At 49.8% G+C, this 20,769-nt stretch overlaps 1 protein-coding gene across 1 annotated transcript in view; it reads left to right on the top strand.

Annotated features, from left to right (window-relative positions):
* LARGE (like-glycosyltransferase) overlaps positions 1–20,769 on the top strand; it is a 123,258-nt gene that overhangs the window by 69,214 nt on the left and 33,275 nt on the right. Inside the window, exons 4-5 of the mRNA XM_012644736.1 lie at positions 3,251–3,406; positions 19,296–19,459. Coding sequence (XP_012500190.1) covers positions 3,251–3,406; positions 19,296–19,459 — 320 coding nt within the window. The remainder of the gene's footprint in view (positions 1–3,250; positions 3,407–19,295; positions 19,460–20,769) is intronic.

Genomic DNA, 20,769 nt, shown 5'->3' with positions numbered 1-20,769 from the left:
TTTGAGGCCTAGCTCCACGCTTAGCAGCTGGGTGGCCACGGGCAAGTCACCTCTTCGCTGTTCCTTCATCTTTGTGTGCGCACCGTGTTAGGGTCCGTGTGGGGACTGAAAGAAGCCAGCGATGTGAAACTGCTGGGGAATGTTCAGCCCGCCAGGAGAGAGCTCCCAGCCAGGGGCACAGGTGGTGGCCACTCAGTCCAGCCGCCTTTCGTGTCGCAGGTGTCTGTGGAGGGCCCCTGTAGACCAGGCGCAGGTTTTCACTCCACTGCGCTAAGGCTCAGCCTTGTCTCGGTGTCTGCCGTGGAGCATGGAGAATATGAGCACGTACAACCAGGGCCAGCGTCACAGGTCTCCTTCCCTGGCTCTGCTATTCTTGATACTGCGTGACATTCCTGTCCCCTCGGCTCTCTGCCTCCACCCCATCATTCAGGGTCCAGCTCGTGTCCCTTAGCTGTGAGAGCCCACCTGACTGCTCCATCCGTCTGTCTTCTCGTCCCTGGTCCTTGGTAAACATCTGTAACACTTCTCACCTGTAAGGGGCCCCACGTGCTCATCTCAGAGACACTGGAAGTGCAGTGAGTGGTTGGGGAGGTGGACTCTGGAGCCAGGGAACCAGGGTTCCAAGTCTAACTCCGTGTGACGGCAGACAGATGACGTAGTCTTTCTGTGCCTCCATTTTCCCATCTGTACAATGGGATCTGTAATAGTGCCATCCCATAGTCTTGTTATGAGCATTAAATAAGTTAATATAAATTATTTATTGCTAATACTTATATAGTAATAATGAATAATTATTAATACTCATAATAAATGCCACTAAATATTAATAATAAATTAAGATGCTTTCTTAGAATAGATTTTAGCACATATTAAATCTTCTATGAATGTTTGCTTGCTTTTTCTTTGCCTGTCTTGTCTCTCCAACCAAATCAGAAACTGTCCCCAAGGCCTCATCTCTCAGCTGGAAGTTACAGCTGGCTCATGACTGACCTCCCAGCTCCTGTTCTGCCCCTCGCACCCTGCCTCACACATCTTCTCTGTTACGCTCACAGTGATCTTTCTGAGACCTGGAGTGGGTCACTTACCCTCTCCGTAAAAATCTCCGGTGCCCACAGCCTGAGTGCCAAACACGGGCCTCGCGGGTCCAGAGCCTCGCCCCGCTACCACGCCAGCCACATGTCTCCCTGCCCCTTGAGCACCAGCTGTAGCCACACCCACAACCCCACAGGTCCTGCCTCCGCCCCAGGCTCTGTCCCCTCCTCCCCCCAGAGCCTGTCCTTCAAGCCCTGGCAGGAGTATCTTTGATGCCTCAGAGCCTTGTAGAGCTGTTTCTTTTTGATCCTACCTCCTTTATGACATTCTCACTGCCTGTTGGTGGCCACTTCTCCCCAGCAAACCATGAGAGCTCATGCCGTGGGCAGGCACATCTCCCCATCCTGTGTACTTGTAAAAAGAAAACCCCAGCCTCGGGCACCTGTGAAGAGCTGGCCCCACAGACCATTCATTAAGAAAATTTCTTGGCCGGGCGCGGTGGCTCACGCCTGTAATCCTAGCTCTCTGGGAGGCCGAGGCGGGCGGATTGTTTGAGCTCAGGAGTTCGAAACCAGCCTGAGCAAGAGCGAGACCCCGTCTCTACTAAAAATAGAAAGAAATTAATCGGACAACTAAAAATATATAGAAAAAATTAGCCGGGCATGGTGGCGCATGCCTGTAGTCCCAGCTACTTGGGAGGCTGAGGCAGGAGGATCGCTTGAGCCCAGGAGTTTGAGGTTGCTGTGAGCTAGGATGACACCACGGCACTCTAGCCCGGGCAACACAGTGAGACTCTGTCTCAAAAAAAAAAAAAAAAAAAAATTTCTTGCCAACCTCCCAGAAGCAGGGACATGCAAATTGTACGTGTATCTAGCGCCTAAAACTAAAGCCTGTCTAACTCCACACTAATAATGAATTGTGAGTTTATCTTACAGGTAGCAGACCCAGAGACGAGACAGAATCAGGCATTCTTCCACCTACCCAGGGGCAGCTACATAACTGATGCTTCCTTCACTCCCTCATTTTATGTAAAATGTAGATTTCTTGGGCCTCACAAGAACGTAGCCACTACCTCCTCATCCCCCCACCCCCGCCTATTTCCTTCTCTCTGAATGCCTTTAAAATACTGAATGTTCCAGCCTCCCCTTTGGGAAAAAATAGCCACAGCTCATACACAGCTGGGTTGGTGGTTTTTCCTGGGCGCATCCTCAAAATCTTGGCTTAATAAACCTGCATCGATTGTGATCTTTGCCTCAGTCATTCATTCGGGTTGATACACTGTGGCACTAACCAGTCAGAGCCAGCATTTGTTAAGCACTTACCCTGTGCTAGGCACCATTTGCATGCTTTACGTGTATTAACTCGTTTATTTTTCACAACGGCTTTGTGAGACAGTGTATCGCTCAGGGGCCTGGCTGGAGGCAGAAACCATAGCAATTCTTTGAAAATAGAATTTAATCTTTAAAATGGTAACTAGGCATAAAGTGTTCACTTGGTACCTGAAAAAACAAAAAAGGAAATTACAGGGAACATTTACCACCCTTAGAGCTGAAGGAACAGAAGGAAGAGGTGGGAATCGTTTAAACGTGGGGCCGGGACCCAGACCACCGGGGTGGGGTCACCAGCCAGTTCCAGGGGCAGCGGCAGTGGGCAGAAGGGAGGATGACGAAGCGTGTTCTCAGTGTTGGAGAAACTGCAAAATGGATTTAGCTGCTGCTGACGGAGGTGCCCCTGCCAGGGTGAGGAAAGGAGACTGGGGTGATACCCACAGGTGCAGGAAGCAGCAGAGAGGCAGGCGCAAGTGTCCCTGTCCCGCCCCCCGTTGGCAGGACCGAACAGGCGGCACCTGGCCAAGCAGAAACAGGGTTTGCAGAGTCCCAGCCTCAGCATCACGAAGCCAGTTGGGGCTGAGAGACAATAATCTAATAACTGGCCCAGGCGGGAGCTGTTTCTGTTCCCATTTCACAGATAGGGAAACTGAGGAACAGAGGGATTGAGTGAGTTTCCCAAGATTAAATAAATGACCACCCAGGGCAGAGTCAGGATTTGATCCCAAGCATCCTAGCCTTAGGGACCTTACTAGTAACCACTCTGCCATAAATGTCAAATGAATGCATGGATCCGCAGACACACAAAGCGTGCTAGCCCCATGCCAAGGCGTGGCTTCCCGTCTGGGCGAGGTCCCTCCCACCTGACTGCCTCCTTCTCCCCCCACCAGGTCATTCACTGGAACTCCCCCAAGAAGCTTCGGGTGAAGAATAAGCACGTGGAATTTTTCCGCAACCTGTACCTGACCTTCCTGGAGTACGACGGGAACCTCCTGAGGCGGGAACTGTTTGGCTGCCCCAGTGAAGCCGATGTCAACAGCGAGAACGTAAGTGGCTCTCGGGCTTGGCAGGGAAGGGGCGGCTTCTCTGCTGGTCTCTTGAGGACCTCCGGCATGCCGGGCGCCGCGTCAGGCTCGGGGCAGGACGTCGACGCACGCAACGCCATCCCTGCCCGGGGTCTGCTGCATTGAGCGGGTCTCGTCTGTGTGGACCACTGCCGCTGCAGACGGGTTGCAGCTGGCCCAGGCGAGGCGAGGTCAGAAGTGAGTTTCTAAGCACAGCAAACTGAGCAAAAAGCGCCAGTGAAACAGCAGACGAAGTGTCTCCCGTAGGCAGGAAACTCCAGAGCCTTCGTGGACACGGCATCCACGTGGGAGTCCCAGGTTTTGGTGTGGTCAGCGTGTGGGGTGGCACAAAAGGAGATCAGAAGTAACTGACTCCTTCAGGGGTCAGATGGGTGAAGACAGTGTTAGGTAAACAGTCACAGCCACAGCTACCATCTACTATATTTTCCTGTTTCTTTGCCATTTATAATCTTTTCGTATGTTGTATCTCATTTGATGCCCAGAGAAACCGTCTTTTAGAGTTGAAGAAATTAAGGCACAGAGAGATAGGCAGTTTGCCTGTGGTCACACAGCAGACAAGGAGCAAAGTTGAAACTGATTCTAAGTTCTAAGGGTCTGGGGAAGGAGCATTTCAGGGGAAAAAGCAGGGCATTTGGAGTCAGGCTGAGCCAGATTTGGTGTTTTAGTTTTTATTTATTTATTCATTCATTCATATATGTATATTCTTTTAGAGATAGGGTCTTACTTTGTTGCCCAGGCTGGAGTACAGTGATGCAGTCATAGCTCACTGCAGCCTCAAACTCCTGGGCTCAAGCGATCCTCCTGCCTTGGCCTCCCAAGTAGCTGGGAATACAGGTGTGTACCACTGTACCTGGCTGATTTTTTTTTTTTGAGAGATGGGGTCTCTCTATGTTGCCCAGGCTGGTCTCAAATTTTTGGCCTCAAGCGATTATCCTGCCTCAGCCTCCAAAAGTGCTGGGATTACAGGAGTGAGCCACCATGCCCAGCAAGGTCTGGCTTTAATTGCTTCCAGTTACTACCTGTGTGACCTCAGACAAGCAACTCAAGCTCTCTGTGCTTCAGTTTCATCCTCTATGAAATGGGGCAGAAAAACTTCCATAGGGATGCTTGGAGGGTAGGTGAGAAATTACATATAAAGCACCTAGCTGTGCCAGCCATGTGTTAGATGCTCAATAAATATTTGCTCCCTGCTCTTTCCTTGACCCTTAGTATTGGACACAGAAGTAACTGGTTGGTTCATTCCATCAACAAACATTTACCAAGGGCCTTCTCCTTATTCTGAGGCACTGAGTATTCACAGGTGAAAAAGGACAAGGGCCACTGCTCTCATGAACTTATATTCTGGTGGAGGAGACACAAATCATAACCAAACAAAATCTCAGAAAAAAATTATCAACCGGTGGCAAATGCCACATAGCAATGTATTAGTGGCGCCCCATTGATTTGGGGGGTCAGGGACGATTTCTACGAGGAGGTGATTTTTCATCTGAAGCATAAATGACGAGAACACTCCAGCCAGGCAAGAGGGAGGGCAGCGCATTCCAGGTAGCGGAGGTGGCTGGGGCAGAGGCCCTGAGAGGATGGGTTCCTGGAGAGGAACAGGATGGCCGGTGTGCCCCAGGGGCTTGCGGGGAGGGAGGCGGGAGCCAGATTGGTAGGGAGTTGCAAGCAGGGTTACAGAGTGAGAATCTTGATTTATTACTATTATTGTTGTTTTATAGTTACTTTGGATGTCGTGAGAATTCCTTAGTGTCCCGTGGCAGGACAAGGCACCTTGGAAGGCCGGAGGCACGCACTGACCTGGGCTTTCACCGGGGTGGCTCTGCCGCAGGGCACCTCTGTGCTCTGTGCACTGGGTCTCCGCGTCACGGCGGAGTCGCGGCCAGCCCCAGCCCTTCTCCACGCAGCCCCGGCGCCTTCCCGGCGTCCTCCTTGCTCCACAGCAAGCGATACAGGAAAGCAAAACATTAAGCCCTCGAACGCTCTCAGATTCGGGAAGCGCTTGGAGGTTCCCACAAACGCTGTTCTTCTGGCTTTTCCATCAGTTCTCTTTGCTCACATCGGTGTTTGGCATCACCATCGATATTTGAGCGCCCGTTCGGCATTTTTTTCCAAACGTTAAAGGAAAACTGTTCTTTTGCCTCTTTTTCCCCTCTCCGTGGAGGGGCTCACCTAAAAAGCCTGGCGGGACGGAGCCATCCATTAATCATCCATCCGTATGGGTGAGTCCCTGCGGCCAGCCGCTAGTGTCACGGGAAGGGGGACTCCCTTTGTAAGTGACTCAGCAGCTTCTCCTGCCATCTCCTTCCCCTGGGGGCTCATCGGGGTGAAGAAGTGTCCGAGGTCTTTCTCAGAATCCCTGCTCAGTGAGGGAGCGTGAATACCGGCCATCGGCCAGGCGCTGCGCCCGGGCCTGGGATTGAAATGAGAGACTGAGCCAGTCCTGAGTGTGAGTTATCTGCGGCTTAATGACTCTTCAGAAATGCCGGGAGGCAGGTCGGTCTGTGGGTCCGAGAGCACCAGGAATGAGAGAGCGGCCTCCTCTAGGCCCGCCCCGTGCCTGTCATCCCGGCCTCCCTCCCCTTGACCACTGCCCGCGAGCTACACCTCCCTCCCTTTTGTTCTTGCTGTATTCCAGGTTCACCGTAGGGCCTTTGTGCCTGCCGTCCCCACTGCCTGGAACATCCTCTCCCTCCCTGGTTAAATGTCTTAGATGTGGCATCATCAGAAACTGTCCCCTCCTCCCTCTATCCTCCAGAGTAACCCTTTAAGTCACTTTCTGTGACATGCCCTGTTTTCTTTTCATCAGGACGTATACTAAGTGCTGTCTGCAATCACCTGGCTCATGTATCAGTCCCTGTCTCCTGCTTCTTTCCTAAACATAGTACCAAAATATAAGACTCTTAGATGAGAGACGTAGAATCTATTCTCCTCTGGGTTTCCCTCCTCTAGAATAGAAGCAAACACACCAGAAGCACATAATAAACATGTATTTAATGAACGTACTGAGCAAATGTGAGACAGCAGAATGAAGTACCAAGTGAAGGGAAGAGCAGATGAAGGCGTTCATGCTGGTGGCTGGGTAGGAGAGCGCAGGCACGTTGGGAGGCAGCAAGGGGTAAAGCTGGCCTGGAGGGGCCTTGGCTGCGCTTAGGAGGAGCCACCCACAGGTGTTCGACATGGTCAGATTTGCGTTTCAGAAGAATCACTGAGCGTAGAGAATAGAATGAAAGGGACGGGACCAGGGGCAGGGCCACCACGTAGAGGCTGTTGCTGTGTCCCAGGCAAGACGATGAAGGGCGAAGGACGGGCTCTGACCTAGGGCAGCAGCAGCGGGAATGGAGGGAGCAGGTGGATTGTTTTGTGGGCACTAAGAACAGGGGAGCCAGTGCAACTAGTTCTCATAAACGAAGATAGCAGGTTCCGGTGCCCTGCTCCGGCCCAGTTCCTCCACGGCCAGCAGAGGCGGGGACGGGGCGAAGGGAGGGTCTGCACACACTGCATTCCTGAACTGCTGCTCCGCAGGGAGCTCCACCACCTGGGCCGTGCAGCGTGCAAACACAGCCGGAGGGAAAGGCTGCAAACTTGGATCCGGCCCAAAGCCGGATGCTCCCAGCTCTGTGCAGAGAGGTCATTAGAGCTGTAATAAATACACAGATGGTAGTGAGTCTGGAAGAAACAAAATCAGGAAGCTCTTCTTTGGACGTCACATCCCAGATGGGAGCAGGCTCCAATGGTCGTGTCTAAGCCGCAGCGCTCACTCATCCGCCCGGTAGATACTTATTCAGATTGTCACCAGCCACAGGGCTAGTGATCTGGCGGGCAGCACTGCAGGTGGAACCTGGCTCTCCCAGTGCTTGTCCAGTGAGGGATGCAGACAAGCAGAAGGTTGTTATACAGTGCGATTAAGTCCCAGGACAGTGGTAGTGTTTTGAGAGTACACAGGAGGGGCATTTCACAGGACTAGGGAGAGAAGGTGCATCAGGGAAGACTTCCTGGAGGAGGTGAGATTTGAAGGATGAATGAGGAGGAGGAGGGGATCTGGAAGGTAGGCTTAGTGGAAGGGAGGGAACAGCATGAGCAGTAGAGACCAGAGGTGAACACACCCATGGCACACTCAAGGGACTGCTAGGCCTTCGGATGAAGGCAATGTGAGAATTATAAAAAGCGGCTCAAGTTAGTTTTTGCAGTATTTTTTATTTTTTCACTGGGGTAGTGATGATGATGATGATGATGGTGTGAGCTCTCTAGGAATCCGGATCACTCATTTTAATAGACACATGACCTCAGAGAAGTGACGTGAATGCTCTGAGCATCAGGTTTAGTGCCCAGTAAATGGGGACAGTGACGCCATTGTCATAGTGTTTCATGGACAGTTTGTGTTAAGTCACCAAAACAGAAGGACTGGGCTCCAGGAACACAGTGTGCCTTGGGTGCGTTTTGCCACCAACCACAATGCCCGGCCAGTCCAATCTTAATCCCTTGTTCCATGAATAGGATTTGAGTTTTATTAGCAACTCTGCTAGGAAGGCCTGGCAGAGAGAGGAACCTACAGAGTTGCTTAGAAACCTGTCTGGAAGGCACGTGACGGGCTGTCACATTTTCTCGGGGTCCGACAATCCGGGTATTCCCACCGATCAGGAAATCCAGCGTCGAAAGACGAGGCTGTTGGTTTGCCTTTGCTGCCAAAAAGTAAAAGTCAGTGCATCCAGGCAGGGATTCAGCTCTTCGGCAAGGAGCTAAGATGGGAGGGGCAGGGCCCCTTTCAGAGCCTCTGTTTGGGGACTTGCTTTAGGACAAGACACTTGGTTGGAAAGAGACCAGGCTGCCCCAGTGCTGGAGAATGGCAGCAGTTGATTGGACACGGCCACTCCTCCCCAGTTTGTCTGGGCATCTGTCCCTGGAACCCGTAAGTTATTTATGTCCTGCGTAATGCACATTCGGCATGCACTGGATATGGGTAGTTGACTGAAGCAGGGATGGAGGTTAGAGTTCTCTGCACTGGCATTCCCTTCCCTTTCCCCCAGCAACCCAGCCCCTCACGACTATCCCGGGACCCTGGGACCCACAGAACACAGCAGGGTCATCACTGATACTCTCCACACCCTTGTCTGTTCAAAAATCCTTCTGCAATATCCCTAATAGGCTTGCATCTGGCTTCGGCTGGAATGCTCCCTAAGACAAGGAGCTCACCACCCCGAAGGCAGCTTACTTCACTGTTGGAAAGCTCCAGATGCTAAACTGTTCACCTTATGTTGCGCTGAGATCTTCCCCTCTGTAAGGAACCCATTAATCTGAGTCCTGTCCTCTGGAAATGTCCAGTAAAAAATAAGGACACACCCCCAACCCATAGCGACACCTGGGCAGATAGTGTAGACCGTTTCCATGCAGTTTGCTATTCAGAAATGTGCAGCTGTCCCTCCCTTAGCATTGTGCTTTAGAGTGGTGCTTCATCTGCAAGCAGGCCTTGCCGCACCTAAGGGAATTTCCAGATAAAGGAAGCTCATCTTTTTAAATGCAAAACCATGAAAATAGATGGGTTTTAACCAGTTTGAGTGGGAACCTCGCTAAAGTACATGCCCTTCATTTAGTAGCCAAACACTAAACTGAGTGTACTGTTAAACTCAGTTTACAGTTTTTGGTGACTAAGGTTGCAGTAAGTGGGTTGGAGGGGACGAGGGTTGGCCGGGGGAGGGAAGATGCGGTTTATCCTGGCAGGAAATGGCCTCAGACTGTTCGCAGCTTATTCCGCAGATTCCTCGCTGACAGCCATCACTCTGAGCTTATTGGCTTCAGAACCACCTTTTCTGGGCTCACCTCGCGTTCCTCCTTCCCAAGGCACCAAAAAGCAAAACAAAAAAACAAAAAAAAAAAAACCCACCAAATATTTAATTCAGAAAGACCAGTGGTAAAAGAATGATCTGTTGCTATATTAAAGCTATATTATGAAACGTATCCAATATCCAAAAAGACAAACGGAAGGACTGGACACCAATTGCGTTTTTTAGTTTATAGGGAATGCAAGTCAACAATCAGTGTCTGCGGATTTAGAGCTTCCTTACCCTGTGCCCACAGCAGACATCACGGATTGATGACCACCTTCCATCCCCCTAGGCCCAGCCCAGCGTCGTCCCCAAGACAGCACTCAGGGGATCAGTACCTCCTGGCACAGGCAAGCGGAGCCAGCTGAGCAGCCCTGCGCCAGGTGTTGATCACCCTGGTCTCTCCTGCATGAGCGCAGCTCTTTGTGCTGCTCCTAGACCTTTCTCTGCTTGCTTCTAGCCTTTGGGAATTGGAGATTTTCTGCAGGGAAAGAAAAAGGGAAATACAACTTTAGCCTTCACCACAAAGGGAGGGAGGCATTGGGAGTTGTATTTCACAGATACGGAAGCCCAGGCTTCAGAGAGATGAGCTACTTGCTGAAAGTCACACAGCTGCTAAGTGCGGGGCCAGAAACACAAACCAGTCCACCTAACTCGCAAAGCGACAAGACCAGGGCGCACTTCCCAAGTAGCCGTGTATGTGGAAGTAACTTGATAAACAATCACAAGTTACTCAGTGATTCTCCTAGTTGTTTCACTTCTATAATTTTCTTACTCTTTCACTAACCCTTCAGGCTAGCTATTATTATCTCCAGTTTAGAGAGGAGGAAATGGAGGCTCGGAGGGTTGAAGTCACAGCACAAGTTGGCGGCATTGCTGGAACTGGCATCAAACCCTGATTCATAGTTGAGTGACCTCTCTACAACTATTTAAACCACTCCCCTAGCCAGAACTGCAATACCTGCCCCCTACCCAGCCCTCCCTGTCTCCCAGGGCTCCTTTTTTTATTTTTCTCCATACACTCATCACCACTATATTCATGACTTATTTATTTTGTTGATTATGTCTCCTCCCACTAGAATGTCAGCTCTGTGACTGCAGGGATTTTTATCTATTTATTCATCCCTGTATCTTGATGCCTGTTAAAGACGGCCTAGCACCTGGTATGTACTCAATACATTTTTGTTGAACAAACGAACTATAACGAGTCCTTTTCTTGAAGCATTTGTGGTGCACTGGAAAGATTCCTATACTTGGAATCAGAAAATTTGGCCCTAGGCTAGACCTGATGACTTTGGGCATAACTCTAGCCTTCCAGGAGCCTCAGTTTTCACATCTGTAAAATGGTCAGTACATACACCCAGCCCGGGCTATTTCAGGAGAGATGAAGGGGTTAAGGTATTCAAAGTGCCTTCCAACTTTGGCAGTTGTTGTTACGAGTATTGTCCGAAAAGCTTGTCTTAGACACCCTCTCGTCCAACCACTCTGAGATCACCGCCTCGCTGCAAAAATGAAGACACCTCCACGTTCAAATCCCTCATGCCATGAAAGTGATGGGCCGCCTGCAGGGCCATGTTCCCTGATACTGAGCACACTGAGAGGAAAAGACAACAGCAACCGTGGCTCAATTAGACGTTAAAAATAAGACACAAATAAACAGATTCTATAAACACTTTATGCCATCACCCTGCACGGCAATGCCAAGGAACAGATGGCTCTGTGGAAACAGCTGTATCTCAGAAAAACCCCAGAGAAAACCCAGAATGCTTTACTGCTCTCACGTGTGAGCTGCATGTCACCAACTCTTTCATCACGCGGCAGGCGGCAGAGCCTAAGACAGGCTGTCCGAGGCCGGTCCCCAGTGCCCCTGCGTGAGCATGTTAAGCTCCAGGGCCTTAAGGACTACACCGTTTGCCTGGCAGGCCGGGGGAGGAAAGGAAGGGGAGCCACAGGGTCCAGAGGCTCAGTGAGTAGAGGTCTGAGCCAGGGGTTTGCTCTTGTGGCCTGGCTGCTTTGGTCCTGTCCAGCTCCAGCTTGCACAGAGCCCTGTTCTACCCCTCTCGGCTCCGGCTGTCATCTCTCCACACTTGCCAGGGGCTCTGCCCTCCTGGGGCTTTACAGCTGCCTCCCCCTTCTCTCCTCTGGGCTGCATCTCCCTCCAATTAGTGACCTCCCCTACTTGTGCAGTAGCAATATGGCAACCTCATGTGAAATCGTAGGGCCACCAGCTGTGAGATTTCAGGCCATCTGCTTAAACTCCCCGAGCCTCAATTTTCTCATCTATTAAATGGGAATCATAATTATTCCCACCTGATAGACTTAACAGGACTAAATAAGGTAAGACATGCTGGGAGCTTAGAACAGTGTGGCACACATGGCACGTGTCCCCCCAAGTTAAGGTTGGTTTGTATTACGATGACACTGTAATTACTGACTATGCTCTCCTTCCAGACCATAGCAACAATTTAAGTGCAGAAACCAAGGCTCATTCCCCCATTCCTAGCACAGGACTTGGCATAAAATAAGAGCCCATCAGTTGTGTGTGATGTGTAAATTACTACTGGTACCTGGGAGGGAGGAGACCAGGCCTTCTTTTTCTTTATCTCCTCCAAGTCCGGGTCAGGATTGGCAGGCGCTCTCTGAACCGTCACTGAACAGACCTGAATGCCGCCTCTCCCCTCACCCCCTGCAAGAAAAGAAAGTGGCTCACAGTTTGGTTTCCTTGGTAGAAAATGCTTTGGGTTCCTGGAACTTGTTGATTAATGCACACAGCAGGCAACCAGTGAGCTAGTGATCTTTCTCTACCTGTCTGTGTGGTTTAATAAAACTTAACTGCTTCGTGGAAACCGCAGGGAAGAGCCCTAGATTAGGTTTCAGGAGATGAGAGTTAGAGCCCCAGCTCCCCTGAGCAAATCCCTGGTGCCCTGATTTCTTCATCTGTCAACTGAAGGCCATGAGGGCAGCCCTGCTTGTTTCATGCAGATACTGGGGAGGAAAAAAGGAAAGAGTGGATACTAAAAAGAGAAAGTAAGTTGAAAGCATTATAGAAGGCAACATGCTTGAGTGTTAATCTACCCACCTGGGTTTCCGGGCATTGCTCCAAGACATCAGAAAAAGGGGCGTCACAAGAAAAAAGAAATGGGCGGCCTCTGGGACTCGTCATTTGGTCCACTGTACTGTGTCCTCCTCACTTACTGGCTAGGAGAGTTCAAGCGTGCCCGTTAGTGCAGGTAGCACAAGCAGCTGTAATGCAGCTCCACACGCTGGAAGTTTATTCCTTGCATAAAGCCCAAATGGGTGCTCTGATTGGCAGGTGGCTTTTCTCCAGGGTCAGGGACCCAGACCCCTTTCATCTTGTGGCCCTGCCTTCGGAGCCCTGGACTCCTACTGGATTCTGTTGCTCTGGCTGTCAGCCCGGAAAAGAAAGTAAATGAGGCTTGTGCCTGAGTGAGACTTCTAAGTGGTCCCTGTACTAGCATGAGCCTGTCCACATTTTACTGACCACAGAGTTACCCTTCACTGCAAGAAGGTTGGAAATGCAACCTAGCTCTGTGCCCAGGAAGAGAGGAGAACATGGATGTTGGTGAGCACGGTTTGCCTCTGCCATCATGGGAAACACATGCATTGAATCTCTATAGTCACAGAAGCAGCTAGCGTCAGAACTAGAACGAAGCCCAGAGGCTGGTTAACTAGGCGTGGTGCTGACTTGGTTACATGCAAGAACTCAGGAAATAACCTTGGGTTTGAATCTCAGCTGCTCTGTTCCCTCATTGTGTCACCTTGAGCAGGTGGCTAACCCTTTCGGATGATGAATGTCTTCATCTGCAAAACAGGGCTGATGGTGGTCCCTAACCTACAGAGTTAGTGTGAGTATTAAATGAGGAGCAGCCTGCAGAGCTCTCCCCACGATACCTGGCTCAGTGAGTGCATGATCCTTAAGAGGTATTTTACGAAGCCCTGACTTGTTCTTTTCTTTTTTTTTTTTTTTATTTCAGGATATTATGGGGGTACAGATGTTTAGGTTACATATGTTGCCCTTGCTCCCCGCCCCCCAAGTCCGAGTTTCAAGTGTGTCCATCCCTCGGATGGTGCATATCGCACTCTTTGTGTATGCAAATACCCGTCCCCTCCTCCCCCCTCCCCCCCCCCCTCCCCCCTGCCCGACATCCAATAGATGTTATTCTTATATGTGCACTTACGTGTTGATCAGTTAATACCAATTTGATGGTGAGTACATGTGGTGCTTGTTTTTCCATTCTTGGGATACTTCACTTAGTAGAATGCATTCCAGCTCTATCCAGGAATATACAAGAGGTGCTATATCACCATTGTTTCTTGAAGCTGAATAGTACTCCATGGTATACATATACACTTTATTAATCCACTCATGTACTGATGGACACTTGGGTTGTTTCCACATCTTTGCAATTGTGAATTGTGCTGCTATAAACTGACTTGTTCTTAATATCCAGAGACGTGACTTGCTCAAGGTCACATAGAAAATGAGTGTCAGAGAGATCAGGTCTCAGTTTCCAGTTATGCCCATAATCTCGCTCTGTAGTTCTACCCAACTGTGAACAGAAGTTCTTTAGACCAGGGCCTGGGGATACCCTTCCACCCGCTCTGAATCCTCAGGCATGACGAGTCATCATTTCCGGCAACTCAGAGGTCAGTCTAGGCCACTGTCTTTCAGGATGGGAAAAAATAAATGCAAACTGTTTAAAGGGCCATTTTCCCTTGAGTCCAAATCTCCCTGGGCCTCAGCTGGCTGCCCCAAGAAGCAATTTGGCAAATGTGTTTATCTCAGGAGAAATCTGCCTTTTGTTTCTGTGACTTGCTTGTCAGGAGCCCCTGCTCCCCGTGGCGGTAGCCACAGAGCGGGGTGCAGTAGCCATCGAGACCCCGTGGATGCCAGCGCTCCCTTCAGCTCCCTGTCTCCCCAGAGAAATCACCCAGACCGTGGGTGACAAGGAGACAGATTTGAGGCAGCTAGAGTCTTCCCTTGAGATAACATCAGCCAGGCAGTCAGCAATAAGCAGGCCTATATTAGAATTGGAAAAGGTACATGATGTAATTATAATCACATTGCTTTTTTGGAGCACTTTACAGTTTACAAAGCACTTTCACATGCATTAGCTCATTGGAGAAAATTGCAGGGAATTAGTTAACTACGGAAAATATAAAGAAACCAATAAAATTCATCTGTGAATCCACCACTCCAAGAAAATCTTTGTTAACATTGTAACATGTTCCCTTCAACCTATTTTGTAGTGTTCTTTTGCCTGTCTTTTTGCTTTATTAGGACCACGCCGCATATATATTTTTATGGCCTGCTTTGTTCATGGAACATTGTGTCTTCCACCATCTCCTTTGATCCTCACATCCATCCCCTAGGAAGAAGTAATTGTTGTGAAACATCCCTGGTTTGAGGTCCTAAGACTGGATTCTCATCCCAGACTCTTCCTGCTGCCTGAAGCATATCACTGAAACCTGAGCCTCAGTTTCCTCCTTTGTAAAACAGAGCGTGTGCTGTAGGATTAAATTAATGACACAGTGCACCTAAAAACATCTAGCCCCGCACCAGTCCATAGTAGTTGCCTGCTTCGCATTAGCTAAATAAAGGTGCAAACCACCTCGTTGATGAGAAATGTAACATTAAAGTTCACGGGTGCATCTGTTAGGTTCAGAGTCCTGTGGATGGACAGACAGGTGTTTTCTATAATCCCCACTGTGGTTGGTAGACAATAATAAATAATATTCCCTAGACCATACCTTTAAGCAGCACTGTCATGGCCACAGGTGAGCTTAGGAGGTACAGGCCACTGAATCCCATTATTGGTACCCTGAAATTCAGAGCTGGAGGCTGCTTACTCCTCAGGACTGCTGGCCGACCCTCCCTGCTAGGGCAGGGTGTCCTTTGGTAGTTCTGCGAGCACTCTCATTGGCCACGGCTTCCACTCCTCATGCGGGACTGAGCACAGCCAGCAGGGACTTGTTGAGCATATGAGATGCTCTAGGTGTCCTAGCTAGGTTCATCAGTTTCAGGGATGAATGGGAGACAGCTCCTGCCGCACGGCTGCTCTGTAAAAAGTGTCTCCTGCAGCCATTTACCTTGAATGTCCTTTCCCCAGCTCAAGGGCATGTGCCCGTGTGTGTACATAATGGTGAAGACAAACCCCCATACACACACGCATTTCTTATCTTCTGGTCGTTAATGTTCCTTCTTACACGGTGAGGGCCAACTACTTGGTCGAAGCCTCATCAAAGAAAGACCCTTTCTCCAAACACACATGCCTGCTCACACTCACACGCGCACAGCCACACACATTCCCACTCTCCTCTGTTGAACTGGAAGCCAGGTATTCTTGTTAACACACTAAAAACACAAAACCAAACCAAAAAAAAAGCCAACGTTTCTCTTTGAGACATTTGCAGATGTCTCTTCTCCCACGGAGAGTGATGTGTGTGGTCTTTTGCAGTGTGGGTGAGGAGGGGGAAGAACAGCAGCTGGTTTTGTTTCCTCCTGGGAGGCAGTGTCATGGTTCCCAGGCACATGTGATTTCCTCCAGGGGAAGATCCTGGGGACCCTCTGGCGTCCATGAATCAGAAGGGCCACCCTGGCTCATCCGGCCCCTGCCTGCCTGCCTGCCCACCAGGCTTCGAGTCTCCTTCAGGTGAGGCTCGAGGGTAGAAAGTGTCCTCCTGGGTGTCTTCAGTGGACCAGGTGTCTCCCTTTCCTGACTGCGATAATAACTATGATAATAAGTGACATCTCTTGAGTCTTATCACTCCAACACTGTACTGTCCACATGCAGCATGTCTTGGAATCCTCCTTCAGTCCCCCAGGGTAGCTAATGTTGCCATCCCCATTTTACAGTTGAGGACATTGAAGCTCAGGAGGGTTAAGTGACTCATGCGCTCACTCGAGATCTTCCAGGAAGGAGTGAGATAGAGCCAGTGACCTTGGCCACTGTGCTACACCTGCGTCTTCACCTGAGCCGGGCAAGCATCCTTCCCGGAGAGGCAGCACGGCGGTGGAGGGGCGCAGATCAAGCTCGACCTCCCTGAGTGGCCTCTAGATTTTGAAGCTGCCTTCTCAACAGTCAGATGAGGCTCTGAATGCCTCACCGGGGGCTCTCGGGAGGAAAGGAAATCACATGTACCCAGCACCTTGCGCAGAGCCCAGCACATGCTTGTTTGCTCTCCCAGACCTTTTCAGCCATCACAGACCCTTGAACTGCAAATACTGGAGCAAATGATGAGCTTAAAATGGGCTTATTGGTCACCTTCTGTGCATATAATTAGAAGAGACAAGCCCAGGAGTTCAAGGCTGCAGTGAGCTATGATTGTGCCACCGTACTCCAGCCTGGGCGACAGAGTGAGACCTTGTCTCTGGGGAAAAAAAAAAGAAAGACACGAAAGAAAATTATGAAGGATGGGCCTTAACTTCACAGTGATTACAGTCTTTTTATACACAGCAGATATTTTTCACACATGTAGCACATGAACACTGAGCACCTATGATGTGCCAGACACTGTTCTGGGGGCAACAGCAAGGTGTCACCATGTCTCCCAGGAAGTTGCCCTTAAATAATTTCAGTTGAAGTTGACAAGTGCTTTAACAGAGTTATGAATGAGGTACTCTTAGACCACAGAGAAGAAATGGACCACTTCTACCTGGCAGGGTTGGAAGAGGTTTCCCAGAGAAGGCACCATCTAGGCTGAATCTTGAAAGGTAAATAGAAGGTGTTGTAGGTGGAGAAGAGTGGGGTGAGGGAGGGAGGGCATTGCAGAGAGGGACGAGTATGTCACAGAACAAAGTCTAAAGGTGTAAGGGAAAGGCAGGTTTGGGGAGCAGAGAGAAGACCATTGCTCAGAGTACAGAGTATGTGGGGGTGATGATCAGAGAGCAGTCCATGGTTGCCAACAAGGAAATCCGGGTTTAATCCTGCAGGCCGGAAGGGGTCCATTGGCTCATAGGCTCTTAGATGGAATGAGAATTCCAGCTTCCTAGTCTTATATTAGTTTAAACGGTTGGCATAGGACATCAATTGACTTGAAAAGCAGAAGAAAATCCTTGGTTGCGTCCTTTTAATAGTTAAAACATTTGAAAGATAGCCGAGAACGTCTCAGACGTCGTTGGATCTCAGCTGATTCCCCGAGCAGCATTTGGAAATACGTGGGTGCATTTGGAGTTGCACAGGGCTGACTGAGGACGCTACAAGCATTTAGTGGGCAGAGACTCAGGAGGCTGCCCTTCGATATGTGGGACAGGTCCCCATAATGAAAGAGTGCCCCCCACAAAATACCAACAGCACTCTATCGGTGTGTATTGCTCGAAACCCATCAGACTTCAGAGGCCTACAAGAAGTGTTTATTGAGGCCGCTCTGCTGATCTGGGCTGGGCTTGCTCGCGTGACTTGGCAGCTGGGGAGGACGCTGCTCTGCCTCTCAGGTGTCTCTCATCCTCCAGCCCGCCAGCCTGGGCGTTCTCTCCTGGCAATGGCAGAGGTGCAGGTAACACTTTCCCTTGAGGTCTGACCTCGGGACTGGGACAACATCGTTCCTTTGCGTTCTGTTAGCAAAAGCACATCACGAGTCTGGCCCTGATTGGGAGGGACAGAAAACTAGACTCTGCCTTTTTAGTAAGCAACACTGCAAGGGGTAAGGATATTGGGCAGGTGGGAGGGTGAAGGATCAGAGCAATGAATGCCGTCATCTGCCGCAGCATGGCCTGTCAAGGCGGTGGTCTTAACAGTCTTAACAAGGCTAGACGGAAACAAGCTAAGACGTTTTCTTGTTGATGACTACTGTGTTGGTTTGGAGGTTTTAAAATATATATCTTCTTCTTGGAAAAATGTTCTATTATATTCAGTGAGGTTGGTAACTCTAACCTACGTCCAACTACGTGGTATCGTGTACCAAGGCTGATGTAACAGGAAAAATACTGGAACCAGCTGTGCAATGTGTGGCAAATTATTTTTTTTAAGTTGGTTTTATTGAGAACAAATTGCCTACAGTAAGTTCTGCTGTTCTAAGCTTACAGTTTGCCAGATTTTCACAAGATTGCACCCATCACCCAGTCATGATGGAGAGCGTTGCCACCACCTCCCCCCAAAGTTCTCTCCTCTTCCCAGGCCACTCGCTCCCCCAGCCCACATCCCCTTATCTAATTTCTATCGCTATAGATCAGCTTGTTCTCAAGTTGTTTTACTTTTTAGTTTCAGTTCTTCGTCTGCTAAACAGGTGTCATCACACCCGCCTGGTGGGGCTGTCGCGGGGTTTGCGTGAGACAGTACCTGTTGGGCAGCCGCACACCTGCTGGCGTGTGTCTCTGCATCCGCGTGTCTGAAACGCCCACGCCTTAGCTCCCTGTTAGCTGGTCAGCCTGCCCTTCCCACTAGCTGAGGAAGGAAGACGAGGAGTGGAGCTAGTTAAAGGACTTCTACAAGCAGATTAACGAAGACAGAGTTAGAAAAAAGAGAAGAGAAAAAACGTGGGTGCAGAGACTCTAATCTTGGGTGAAATGGAAGGAAAAGAGTTTCCCAAATGTTGCTGTGTTTGTTTTGTTTTCTTTCCAATGGCCGGTGCAAAGACCAAAGTTGGTAGCCTTAGGGAGAGAAAAGCATCAGGCGCACCGAGGTCCTTTTCAGTGGTGGCTGCTCTCTTTGGGCGCTTCCCCACATTATTTGAAATGGTGGCACTAAGTCATCTAGGAAAACGTTTCTTGTTTGCTTCTAAGGAGTTTGTGGTTGCGTATGCGTTTGTCAGTGAGCAGCGCCGTTGCTCTTAGCTAAGAGGGGGCTCGTTTCTCAGATGGTGAAGGCATCTGCTTTTCATCAACACCTTTCTGAAATTAGATTCAATTGCAGGGAGAAAAAAAGTGGCGGTCCTCTCCGTCTGTATCTAACCCATCCACAATGTCCCCATGGGTGATAAACCCAGGGGACAGCAGGGCCCAGCGTGTAAGCTTGTGGGCCCCTCGGACCTTTTCTTCGTGTTCCCAAGCCCCCTTCCCTGCCTTGCAGCTCCAGAAGCAGCTGTCGGAGCTGGACGAGGACGACTTGTGCTACGAGTTCCGGCGAGAGCGCTTCACCGTCCACCGCACCCACCTGTACTTCCTGCACTACGAGTACGAGCCCACGGCAGACAACACGGATGTCACCCTGGTCGCCCAGCTCTCCATGGACAGGTATGGCAGACGGCCCCGTGCGCCCCCTCCCCTGCTGCGAGGCAGGGCTGGCCCACAGGCTTAGAACGTTGAAGTCTGACAAGGTAGGGCTGTGCCTCCTCCCCTCCCCAGCACTGAAACCCAAGGGCTCTTGTCTTGCTGCTGTTGAGGATAGAGGGAAGGATTGATTCTTAGGAGGTAGAGCCCTATTCAGATTACTTCAGGGAAAGGGGGGAGTGTGTAGACTGGAGCCACAATCGCCACGGGAAGGCAACTGCTGTTTCTTTCCCTTATACATTTATTGATGCAACAAGCATTCATCAAGCATTTCTGGGCAGTACTGACACGAGCCCCGCCCTGGTGTCCCTTACAGTCTCATGCACTGCTTCCCAACCTTGGCTGGGGACAGATTGAATCACCTGGAGAACTTTTATAACACATTCGTGTCCAGGCTCCATGGCAGGCCAATTACATAAGAATGTGGGGTGGAGCCCTTCGCATTGTTTTGTTTTGAGTTTGCAATGTGCAGCCAGGACTGAGAACATAGGGCTGGTGGAATAAACAGCAGTAAACAAATAAAATGATTATAATTGCAGTAGGTGCTTTGAAGGAACTGGAATAGATAATAACTACTTCCTTAGGTAGTGTGGTCAAGGGGAAGTGTCTCTGAAGAAGGGCCATTTCTATAGAGACCTGGAAGACAAGAAAAAGAATCAGGTGCATGAGTTGCTGAGAGAAGAGTTTTTCGGGCAGATAAAATAGCAAGTGCAAAGGCCCTGTGGCGGGAAGGGGGCCTTCACATTCAAAAACGGGATGGAAGACCATCATGGCTGAAGCATAACAGGGGATTGGGAGGAAAATGTCATGAGATAAGATTATAGAATGTTAGATGCTCATATCTGTGCTTATCCTAAGGGTAGTAAGAAGTTATTGAAAAAATTTATGTATTTACATCATATAATTTATATTTTTTAAAACCTCTCTGACTGCCAGGAGATCACTCACCCAGGGCTGTGCAACTTTTCTGTACCTGGCCATTCTAGGTGCCCCCTCCCACCTTGTTTGGCCAGTTGATGCTTCAATTTACACATGGTCCACAGAGGCTGCCCCTGCCCCAGCTCCCTTCATGTCATCCCCCTCAACTCCCACAATCAGGAAGGTGGTTTGATTGATTCATTCCATCTTTAGAGCCACTTGAGAGGTACCTGTCCATCTATGGATGAGATTCCATGGGATTGTGCTAAGGATTAAATGAGGTAATGCCTGTGCAGTGCTGAGAACAGTACCTGGCACATAATAGGTGTTCAGTAAATGGCAGTTGTTATGAGTCA

The sequence above is a fragment of the Propithecus coquereli genome, unplaced genomic scaffold (genome assembly GCF_000956105.1).
Source record: "Propithecus coquereli isolate 6110/MARCELLA unplaced genomic scaffold, Pcoq_1.0 Scaffold218, whole genome shotgun sequence".
Lineage (NCBI taxonomy): Eukaryota > Metazoa > Chordata > Mammalia > Primates > Indriidae > Propithecus > Propithecus coquereli.
The sequence above is the reverse complement of the archived record's forward strand: the minus strand, read 5'-3'. Positions and strand labels throughout refer to the sequence as shown.